We start from the raw sequence: 12,441 nt of genomic DNA, 5'->3' as shown, positions 1-12,441 counted from the left end.
GTCATAAATGTGTTTGTCAGCTTATTATTAGCGGAAAGTCAAAATGCATCAAAAAGTGACAAAGCAGCATTCAGAGTAAGTCATTAACAGGCTTACTTACAGAAACATTGCATGCAGTAGTGCAACTTTCACTTTCACTTTCCTTCTATCTGTCACTGTCTCAAACACACACACCATGGAGCAGTCAGTTTGGTGGAGTGCATAGATCTATTCAAAGAAAGGAGACAGACTCCTTGCTTAAACTTTTCTTTCTTTCTTTATTTTTATAAAAAATCTATAAACAGTTGTACAATATTGCACTAGAGGTAGGGCTATGAGTTTATTGCCAAAATGATAATCATATTTTTTTTAAATCTATGTTAAGATCACAATTATTGATCACAATTTTTCACCGATTTGAGGATAAAAAAGATTTTTCTTGCACTTTGGCATTTAAATAAACAGCGCTGCTTTCACTTCTATGTTGTCCTACATTTTTATAAATTAAATCTTTGCATCAAAATAAGACTTAGGAAATAAGTTCTTCTTTCACTGAATTCAGTTTATATCCTAGAAGCAATATATAAATGGAATTGCACCAAAATGTTTCATCCAAAATTACATAAACAGAGCACTGCTTTCACTTTTACCTTGTCTTACATTCCTAATTTACTAATCTTTGTTTGTCTACGGATACATAATATCTATTCAGATTTATTTATTTATTTATTTGAGCGGTCACAGTACCGTGATGCGCTGCTGTAGGGCTGTCATGGATATTTAACCTGATGCTAGACAAGAGCAGGTATTCAGTGAGGTAATGTCAGCAATATTATTCTTCTCAGCCTTTGTGTGTTTATCATACTGCTGATTGATGTTTTTTTAAGTTGAAGAAGTTAGTTGTGTTGTGTTTCAGTGCAGACACATCTCACATACTCTTTGCATATAATTTATTCTCTCAAATCTGAAAAATTTGCAAAAACAAATGATTCTTGATGGTGACTGATAATTTTTGTTTTGCCCGTCTGCAGTCACAACATTTAGGAAAGTTTATCACAGCTCTCTCTGCAGGGTGCATAGGCAGAGGCATGACAGCTCTCCAAAAGTGGAAGGTGGATATTAGTTAAGGTCTCTAGATTTCTGGTAGCAGAGCATGTGTTTTAAAGGTCAGTATCACAATCGATCATGTTCATTTAATTGTGGGAAGCCAAAATCATTATTAATATTCAAAAATTGTGCAGTCACAAACTCTCTCAAAGAGCCATAATGTGTTTGTTAAGACTGTCAAAGGCCCGCTGGTTTCCCTGTCTTGATGTAACTGTTTCTGATGTTTTGTTAGCTTTGACTACCAGCACTGCCGCAATGCACGCTGCTATTCGTGCTACACAGTGCACTTTTCTGTGTCCTCACAGTCTGCCCTCATATAGAATATTCTTACAAGTCTTGTGGTGTCTCTGTCTGTACTGTATGCCTTTTTTGATTGGAGAGGTTTTGATATTTTGAGCCAAAGTTGTAGTTTACAAATGATGTTTAAAAGGAACATGCAGCAGGATATGGGTTTGTTGGTTTTGATTTCTCTGACCAACATAGCAATTTGACATGGTTATAGTGCAAGCCAGAGCTTACGTCAACTCGTGTCCTTCTAGGTTTTTACTTTTAGAATGAGAGAAAACTCCAAAGTGCTGATTAGTTCGACGCTAACTGGTTTGCTTTTTTGCAAATGGTAAATATTTTTGTGTTGAGATTTTGAGATAATCAAGGGTCTCAAAAGCTGACACTATCTGCAGCGTATGTGACTCTTCAACAAAGGTACTATTTAGTAGGAGTGCTTTGAATTGGGATTTGTGATTTTAGTGATTGCACAAACAAACCACATATATCCAAATTACTTAAATGAATTCCAAGAAATGGACCACATGTATTAATTTTCTGTCTCTTACTCTTGATAGCAGAAAACTTTCCCTTGGCTGATAAATAGAAAGTGTGTCCTAGCTGTCAAAAAGTGACTAAGAGTTTAAAATAACGTTGAAATGAAGTCATGGGGTCAGACAACTCAGTGTGACAAAGAGCATATTGTGAAACAGATCTTAAAGTGCTGTTTTTGGCATGCTAAACGAAGGAACTGTTTCTTAAATTAGATAAAATTTTAATTTATTAGCTTTCCAGATTGCTAAATAAGAATGATGCAGTCATATATATCAACTCCTAAATACATATTGTGTACTCATGTTTTTGCACTCATGTTGACATGAATTATTACATCCAATTTAGGTTTCAGAGTTTTGCAAGGTCCAGTCATATGGGAGCCTAAGGAAAATCTGTAAGGGAGTTATTTTACTGATAAAGGTTTCGATGGTCACCCTCAAAAATCTGTGTTCACTACACCTGCTATAGATCAGTATCCAGCTGTTCCGTTTTGTTCTGCAACATAAAATATGTTAACCCAGTTTTTGAACTTTTAAGGTTTTACGCATTTTAAAACTACAGTGTTTGTCGGGGACATTAGACGTCATCACACCGGACATAGAAACTACTAGTGAGACTAGTAATTAGGGCTGGGCGGTAAAACAATAACTATATCAATCGTGAAATAACTTCTTTCCTCGATTGAAATATGAGACGTAGACGATATAATGAATGACGATAGAACGCATTCCAGCCATGTTTTGACAGACAACACCAACAGCCAATGATAATAACCAAATGCCGTGAACAACTTTGACTCTAAAATACAGCTGAGTGTTTGACAACCGAGTTGTATGTGCTTCCACAGCGTTTCATTATCGTGGATCAAACAGCTAAAGGTCCCACAGCAGCGAAGTGAAAGAGACAAACAGAGGGGAGCTTCTCCTCACAACACCCAAGTGTCTGAAAGAGCCACATTTGCAGAGGTGGAAAGTGACTTCTTTAGAAATCTACCAGCTACTTTGTGTTAGTTTCAGGCTTAATCAGACTTTGGATGGAATTATTTAGAAACACCAGGACGCATCGCTCTGTGTCTCATCCAGCCATTAACACTGAGCTCTCGGTATTATTACCAGGGGCAGATGTAATGTTTTGGGGGCCAGGGGCCACAAGCTCATGACCTTATTTTCACACTTTCTCTAACTGGGAATGTTGGCAAGCTGTTTGCAGCTATAGGAGAAGTAGGCCTACTCAAAAGTTTTGTTTTTTTCCTGACTAAAATGATCTATAGCACAGAAGATTCACAGAAGTAGTTTCTAACTCGCCTAGCAGCAGCTGACACTCCATCCATCTAATCTGATCATCTTTGAAAAGATCTGACTCACAAAGTGCTGCTGAGGAAACTTAAAGAGTAACCTGTTTTAACTCAACTCCTTCCAAGTTTACCAACTATGACAGTGTATGAAATAATGCAGTCTGAGAGTAAGTGCCTACGAAGAGAAGATGACTTTTGGATGAAAAAGTTTCGGTTGTTTAATGAAATTGGTTTGTTGAGGTGGGTGTTTGATTATTACAGGAATAAATAAACTGCAGTGATTGGAAGGATTTGGAAGCGTTGTTCATGTTTTTACTATATTTTTGCATAAACTATGTGGTATATAGACAGAATTGCAAGATTGCCCAAATAAAGCAGTGGTTGGTTTACTTTGCATTAAATATTCCAAAAACAACAGAGTAAATTCTTCAGGGGCTTTACACTATCCAACCTGTTTCTTTTTATTGATTGCAGTAACTTCTCTCTGATTCACTCATGCATTCATCTCCATTTTGAAATCCTTTTCACTGTTTATTTGAGTGTCACATTTTATTTGATTTTGCTCTGTCAGCAGATTTCTGTCTCTCTTGTTTCAGTTTAGGCTTTTACACAATTCCTCTTTACAATTAAAGACTAACCAAATCAGTTTTCTTGGGACTTTCTTGCTTCCAAGTTGCTTTTTTAAAAGAAGATTCAGGCCAAGTCAATCAGCTTCACTTCCAAATTTCTTAAACACTGTCTTCTATGAATATGGATGACTTTTTCAAAGGAAGGAGAAGTAGGAAACTTGTGTACTGTTGAGAAACCCCTGGCTGCTCCTGCATGCTCTCCTGTTTACTTACTTATGTGTTTAACAAGGAGATAAAACACAGTTAGACTCTTTCTGAGGAGCTGAACTTTTTATATTATCTCTTTACATTTTGTCTGTCAGTCTTTATCCTCTTCTGCTGATTCCTCTTTTTGCCTTGTTTTTTGATTTAGTCTTGTGGATTTAAACGTCATGAATTGATTTGACTTAACATTCAGTTAAATCGACTTTGGCAGCAGGAAAGTGTGGAAATCTGTTCAGACAATTCTTTGTTTCCTCATGTCTTTGTTCATTACGTTACTGTTAATCAGGATGAATATGAAAGAAAAATTAAATGTAAGTCAGAAACATTGACTCTGAGATGCAAGCCTATGAGGGGAAAAAAAATGGGCTGACCTGTACATTATTTATGCAAAAGTGCATCAGTTTGATGATGTACGTTAATTGACTAGCCTAAGTGGGTTGGGGATATTTCTCTAATTAAAAAAGCTGTTCTACATGACATGTTGCTGTCCCCTGCGCTGAGTAACAGATCTTCATGTCTTTTTATCTGCAGGTTCAGGGGAGGGATGTGGAAAGATCATTCAGCGTTATCCCAAGACAGACTGGGAGGGAACAGCGTTTCCTCAAGGAGTGGAGATGGTGAGTGATAACAACCTCATATAACTCAAAATAACTTTACTGAACAAAGCTATGTTACCTGGGTATTTAAAATGCACTTCCAAAGTGAAACACAGGGACTTAAAGCAGCACATAGGTTAAAGAACAATCACTGCGGCTGCTCAGGTGATATTTTGGGTGTTTATGATTCACACTGAACAAAAAACTCTGTTTATTCTTGACTGCCAGAGCCTTTTTATCAATAGAGAAACACAAATATCATTTTAACATTATTTCCTGTTTAGAAAAGTTGATGATTAGAGCATCCTGCTATCTATTTAGAGGACATGCCACATTGCTATGCCAGCCATTGTTGCATGTCATAACCTTTTCTCTCCCCCTGTCTTTAGTCTACTCTGTCATCTGTCAAATATTGGCATATTTGCCCCACCCCAAAAAACTTTATTATCAACATAATTCTGATGAGAGATTCTAACTTAACTGTTTACATGGATGCTAAATAAAATGATCTTCAAATTCAGTCAATTCATTACATTGTGCAGAAGGGCAACAGGTGGCTCCGCCTGTTAGTGCAGTTTAATAGCAAGTAATATGAGTGTAACCCAGGTTATTTTCTGTAGCTACAAATTACAGATGTTTCCTGAACACCTCACATCCAGACTATCAGTAGACGTTAAAATTTACAGATGTTGCCTAATGTTTTATATAAGTATGTAGCAATAACATCACATAAGGCTATTGTTTAATTATCAATGATTGCATATGTATCAGAGCACACACATCAGAACGTAGCACTAACAGAGCACCTTTTTTAAAAAAAAAAATTATGAATAATTCTCTGTCAAATTCACCAGAGGGAGGCGTGTACAAACTGCTGTTGCTGAATGTTTTGTGTGGCAGATGCACCAGCCATGTCATCTAATATTTCCCACTATATGTTTCTTCAAATTAGAGAGAAACAATCATACTATGCATTTACATGGTCAACTGGTGCTGCTTTTCCTATTGAAAGGATTATTATTGTCTCACGATCATTGTCTCACGATCGATTATAAGTCCTCACAATCAAGTCAGTCTTTTCCTATTAAGGTGGTTACATGAGGAGTTTTTGTTCTCATTGGTCTGTTATTGTGATTATTAGTAGAATACTAGGGTCCATGTGAACACACCTTGTGGAAAAAAGTTCCCACTTTTTGCTTTTACACACAAATGTTATTAAGACAATTGTAAAAATTCACCTCTCGATTTGATGATGTGTAGAAATCATTTCCGAAGCACCAAGTGTAACTGACAGTGACTGTGGCCTTTGCTGTCTGCAGTGTAGACCATCATCATAATTTCATAGTTCATAACAGGAGAGCAGGCGGCATCTAAGGAAGTTAATGTGTGATGTGTGCAGGTTGTACAGTGTTTTTCTAGTTAGTGAGTGTCCTTGTCATTTTGCCCCCTGCCCATTACCAGCTTCCTGATGTGATAGTTAAGAATGTTTTCCACATAAAATCGGAAATATTTGTGTCGTAAGTGTCACAAAATGACAGATTGTGCCCCCAGGAATGTTTTGAAAAAACATTTTCCCTTTAGAGCTTGTGCAGCAGATATTGGCATTTCCTGTTTCAGATAAATTCATAATGAGTGTTTACTCAAATGTTGGTTTTAAATCACACACTCCCTAATTGGGTAACGTCCTTCTACAGAATCCTGTTTTACTTTATGCCCAGTCTACTATCTGCTTCCCACTTCTGTCTGTCTCTCCATCTTCCTCCTCAGAAACATTAAGGGGATAGTTGCTTCTTTCTGTCCAGTCTGTGACAGGGGGTTTGTTGTCCTTATATGGACAATGGAATGGATGAACAAATATTCGCTTATCAGGACTGGGAAATGCTGTCAATCTCTGGGGCAACATTAGTAGTTAACAGTATCATACTGCACAGGACATTTGCGCCTGTGTTATATCTGTTTTTGTTCATTTATATTAGCTGCTGCAGATAAGCTTTTAATGACTAAGCAGAGAGAATTTGGCAGACAAGAAGAAGGGTGACAAGCAAAATGACTCTAGATCCCAACGCAGAACTTGATTCTTTTGTAACATACTATTTAGCACATACTCTTGTAACAATACATTTTTTTGCTGATGTCTTGAATAAAGCATTAGTTAAAGTCCAGATGTAGGGAAGATTTACAAAAATTCATCATAGCTGTAGATGATTGTAAATGCTGTGCAAAAACTAAACTAAAGCTTTGCAGTTGAAGGTATATTTTATGTGTGGTGTACATATCTGTATATTTAATTTAGGGGCAAAGTGATGCAGAGCAAAGCAGCAGCAGGTGCAGAGGCCAACACGTTGCATAATATGGGTCACATATCTAAGCCAAAATAAATGGAGAGAGCTAATCTAAACAACATTCCTCATCATCTCCTGTTTAGATGAGGTCATTTTTTTCACTTTGACAGGATCTTTTTGTACAAAGGCAAATATATTCTGTTTTTATGCACTATTTGCAGACTTCTCGGTTTAAACTTGGGTTGGAAATATATGATCAATGAATAAAGATTTTGTATGCTTTTTGATGATTGATAAATGATGGTCAAGAGTTATTATAGCTATAACTGAACTCTATGTATGGACACGGTCACTGTAACACCATGACCCTTGTTTATGTAATAGCATTTATAAGGCAATTGAGGACATGTGAGGCTGTTATTCCTGCAGAAATAGACATATTGTGAGTGGGTGGGTTGTCTTCCTGTGTAACTCACTGAGTCTGTTGGTGGCCATCGAGAGTCTCTTGTTGTGAGTTATTGCTAAGAGACGAGCAGTGATGTGTCAAACTGCAAAGCGTAGTGCTCCTCAAAGCCAACAAATGGTAATTTTGACTGATGAAGCTTTCAAAAATTAAAAATTAGAGTACGTCTTGTCCAGACAAAGTGTCTTTGGAGGTTGAATTGTTGTTGATATGAGGCGGAAACCCTAGCACTAGTCTTTAACCTTACAGTGACTCTGAGAGATGAGCCAGGATGGCGCTACTCTCAGCATCATCCCTCAAATATCCTGTCACGGTTTCATAGAGTTTAAATATAGAAACACAGCCACAAGTTTAGCTAAATCTGTTAGCTTAGTGTTTCCAGATGTCATTGAGGACCTGCATACCACTTTTTTGTGTCTGTGTGGGTGTGTGTGAATTTTTTGTATTCCATCTTGCTGAAGTGATCCCCCCAATGCTTCTTCATTATGTGTCAGCCTCGACTGAAATTGAGACATACTGCAATCCCCAGAGTGCATAGAAAGCACACGGCATGATGTTTCTCATTGAAGGCAGGAAAGCCGAGCTGAAACAAGAGGATGCATTCAATGCTAGGTCTTTTTATTAAGTCTTTCTTGGCAAATACTCTGCATATTTCTGAAACTGTTCAACTGAGACATGACTATATGTACTGTGCAATTATAGTGTAGAATATTGGATAACATGCTGAATAAGATTCATATGTTTACGTCTTCAGTTTTCTATGAATAAGCTCCCTCAGGACTGAGTGAGGACAGGAAAAATGGGGTTGTTCCAGAAATTTGCTTTTCCACTATGTGGTGTGCGACAAACTTTGGTCTAGAGCCAAATGACTGAAATTCCAGCTTTGAAGCTTTAATGAAGATACACCATAGTGTTTAACAGACCCACTAAGCAATTTGCATTTTGGCTCTGTTTTGGCCTGGTATGTAAACCATTATTATTTGCAGATTTTCTCTACTCCATGAAAAAGAAAATGACTCGTTTACAAACACCACGGAACACATCTGTAGAAAACAGTGGATGAAGCAGAGCACGAAAAGCATTTTGCGGTCACAACAGGCCCCCAGCAAACTAAATAACCACAGATGAGGAATGCACAGAGAAAAAGCGTTTACAACTTGTCCAAAGAAAAATGTGTTTCTAATCTTTTCAGGCAAGTGATGATGATAGAAACCAGCTCAAATCCTCATCTGTTATGGATGAGCCATGTCTGTAGATGGAGGTCAGCAAGTTGTGCACCTAGTACATTTCCATCACCTCTGCCTCCAATGTGATGACGCAGTCCTTGTGATGTACTGTAAACGGACAAAGGGACTTAAGTTAGTAGTCACGTTGGAGGTTTTTATTGTGTAAACTCCAACAAATTTCTGAAACAGTAACGGCTACCTCAAAATGTACGTTATTTCCAACTAAACTAAGTAAAAAACATTTGCTATGTAAGCACAATTCAGGAAAGGATTCACTCCACAACCAGTAAAAGAAAGTGCCCTTGAATCTGACTATGTCTTTTCTATTTTAACTCTGAAGAGCTACAGTGATGAGCAGGAAGTGGATCACTTTATAGACAAAAGTAGCTGAGCTGTGGTTTTCTTAAATAAATAACACAATGACAGTACGGTTACTTGAACTTGATTACTCGATCTAATGATTACATGAAAGTCAAATTGGTGCTGTTTCTATTTTATTGTAATATAAGTTTATTCTATAAAGGTGATCTCCCTTGCTGTGGTGATCACCATGCTTTTCTCTTGGTTTTGGTCCCCAGTCTCCACATCAACACGCGGGTGGGGGTTTGCAGTGGTGCTAATGGCATTTATTGCATGCTTAGAAAGTAAATGTCTGATTTATGTTCTTGATGAATTGTAGACTGCCAGATGAGCAAAGTTAAGTTCACTTTTTCACTGCCCTCAAGAATATTTGCAACCCTCACTCATCAATATATACTCACATCTGCTGGCCTGATTGATGTTTTTTTTTTCAGTTTGTTTTGTTTATTCCTAAATGTGTTCGGTATATAAATATGGGTCAAAGAGTGAGGTAAGTGCTCTTCGAAGTAAGTATTAGTAACTTACAAAAAAATTGCATGCAGTAGTCCACCTTCTACTTTCTCTAACCTTTTCTTTGCGTGCAACTTTCCTTCACAATAACATTCCAATAACCATTGTGATGGATGTCCAAAACATTGACAGGTTTATTTCTATTGCACCCACTCAATAAAGCCAATCTAATATCACTGTAATTTCTTTCTCTTATATAAGATTTAAGAAGATCTTGGTCTTTTCCTTCGTCCACACATATTGAGTCATGTTTGATAGAATGTCATGACTTTGTTGTACTTTTTGACTTTGTTTTACTTTTTCTTCTACTTTGGGTTTAGTGGCGGTTGGCATCCATAAAGTCGCATTACCGTCACCCATTGTTATGCATCATCGGAGCTATAAAAGCGAAAAAAAGGGTTTTCATTGCAGTTTTGCGAAACACCACTTTATGTGAACGTAGAAAGTTTTTTGCAATAAACGGGAGTTTTCTCGAAATTGGCGTGTTCCCATTAGGCATATTTTGTATTCACAGTTTCAATTTGCACAATCTGAGGGTTAATAGAAACCCACCTAAACACACGCATGCAATGCTCCATCTTTGTCTCAGTTTTGACAGTAATACTACTAAAATGCATTAAGTTGGCAGTAATGCCAATTCAGTAGACATTTCTTAACCCTATTTGCTCCCTTGCAGAGTTTTAATAATTTTCAAATTTCAATGAAAGTTGTGTGTGCCTGCTTTGCCTTAGACAGCACGTTTAATTCAGTAGGTTGTGCATCTAGCATTGCATCCAAACTGCAACGTGCCTACCAATGTCTTCAGTTATCTCTAGGTCAAGTGACCCAGTGTGCTCATCTCACTCAGTTTAATCTAGAGAGACACTCAGCTTTTTAAAGTTGGACAGTGACAGCCTGTATTTTGTTATCTAGATTTACTGCAGCAAGGTTTGTAGCAAAGAAGTGATATATGCCAAACAATTGCCACTGTGATTGCTGAGCTTGCTCGTTTAATTACAAGCACCATTTCTTTAAAGCTTGGTTAATTGAATGTTCACTAGGTAATGATGTCAAATATAGATTTGTGAGTTCATCCTTTACTTCTTTCTCTGTCTTTGTCTCTTGTTTCTTTGAGACACCATTTTCCTTCATGTTTAATGGCCTGTGTTAATTGCAGATATAAAGTCCACATTGTAAGACAACCAGATGGACATTAAACTTTTTAAATCCAGTCCAAGTATTGGTGAGTGTTTGGAGCAACAAACACCAAAACATGTCCAAGCCTGCTTTTTCAGGACGAAGTGCTTGCCAGCAAGCTGTAACTTTTACCTCTAACTTCACCTTAATGAAACCTTCATGCTTTGTATTTTAACAAAGTGGGAGCAATATGCCTTCCATTTATGACAGGAAGGTTTTGGTTTAATGCTGTTTGTTGCATGTAATAACCAAGGTACATAAAACAAATTGAGTCAGTGCTTCAAAGCAGATCCTTTTTAAACTGGCTTTATCCCTTCAGAAACTTTGTAAAACACCCATTAAACACCCAGATGTTGACATGTTGCAATATTAATGTTGGCATTAATAACTTGATCATTCTTAACATTTTCTAATGTTTTATTAAGTGTGAAGTACTTATGTAACTGAATTTAGTAATACTATCATTACTGATTGTTATAATGATTGATTGTTAAACTGATTGTTAAAATTCAAAGAGTAGTTAAGCTACAGTTAAGTTACATTTCGAAAAAGCATGTGTACCATCTTGGTTCCAGTTGTTATTCCCCTTGTGGCGTAAGGTGAGCACAATCGTGCGCCTCATTTTCCAACGTTCACACTAGCCTTATTCACCATAAAGCACATGCCTCCTCCACTCCTCTCACCACAGTCATCTGCCCTGTCAGGTCAGAAAATAGTCACCAGGTTCAGTGCTGTCCTGTATTCTAGGATCTTGACAAGTTTCAGTGAAACAAAGGATTTTATAGTTCCTGGTATCGTGTTTTGAAACTGATGCGGCATGGGGGTCAACCAGCTTATTATCGAATGCCCGTGCAATGGCTAGCAGGATGCTAATTTGGCTGGTGCCAATCTTTGTTTACTGATGTTCACTTTCGAAAACCTCAACCTGGCCAGCTATCAAAAGTCTGCAGGAGGAGAGTTTAGACCAGTGAGTTGAATTTCAGCCTGATGAGTGACTTGTAGCCACATACCACCACCCAATGCCAGCCACAGAAAGCGCCGCCACCACTTGCACAATAGACACATAGTAAGAACAGAAATTTCACGCACATTTTGCCAGAGCTTTCGGAGAGTTGACTGGAAACGTTTTTGCCTATTAGATTGGTTGTATGAAATTATTTTTAGGCCTGCAAAAGTGCATAAATAATAGACAATAACACACTGGAAATGACAACATTGAAATGGACAGCTGTTTATGTTTATGCTTGACTTGGCCTTCAGGCTGTATGTATATATACATGTGTGTGTGTTGGGTGAAGAGATGTCTTGACGCTGATACCCGAGAGGTCAAATAAATTCCAAAGCACCACAGAGTTCAGTGTTGAACATGAGGGTGAGTCCATTACATGTAGCCTGCACACAACATTCTGTCAACAGACTCATTCCTGATCTCTATAGACACGGTCTGCAGCAGGTAAATAAAATGTCTCCTTTGATAACATTGCCTCAGAACAGTCTTTACATTTTGGAAAAATTGGATTTAAAATGCTGCAGTACAGTCAGCCTCAATTAGCTACCAAATACATAATGAATAAATAAATTTGATTCTGCACATCACAAAATTTTGCAGTAACACCATGGTCAGCAGTTTGAATTGACCTTTGTCAACACAACTTTCCATTTGTCGCACCTGGTCTCTCATTGACGTATTTCTTTGTTTTCAGAGTTTGAAGGCGACCTGACCTCACCTTTAAAGGCTTGTAGCGTTTACCATCAGGTGTCTGGCAGTGAAAACAGTGGGGGCCAATATTCAGACT

General features: G+C 37.6%; 1 protein-coding gene across 3 annotated transcripts in view; it reads left to right on the top strand.

The window, feature by feature from the left end:
- Positions 1 to 12,441, top strand: part of sbf2 (SET binding factor 2) — a 127,767-nt gene that overhangs the window by 22,308 nt on the left and 93,018 nt on the right. For all 3 annotated transcript variants that reach the window (XM_088077483.1, XM_042486169.2, XM_042486090.2), the window contains exon 2: positions 4,564 to 4,649. In XM_088077483.1, the coding sequence (XP_087933609.1) occupies positions 4,647 to 4,649 (3 nt within the window). In that variant the 5' untranslated portion in view covers positions 4,564 to 4,646. The remainder of the gene's footprint in view (positions 1 to 4,563; positions 4,650 to 12,441) is intronic.

The sequence above is a fragment of the Plectropomus leopardus genome, chromosome 1, assembly GCF_026936395.1.
Source record: "Plectropomus leopardus strain MGB_pleo_1.0 chromosome 1, ASM2693639v1, whole genome shotgun sequence".
Taxonomy (NCBI): Eukaryota; Metazoa; Chordata; class Actinopteri; order Perciformes; family Serranidae; genus Plectropomus; species Plectropomus leopardus.
Note: the sequence above shows the minus strand (reverse complement) of the source record. Positions and strands in the feature narration are given on the sequence as shown.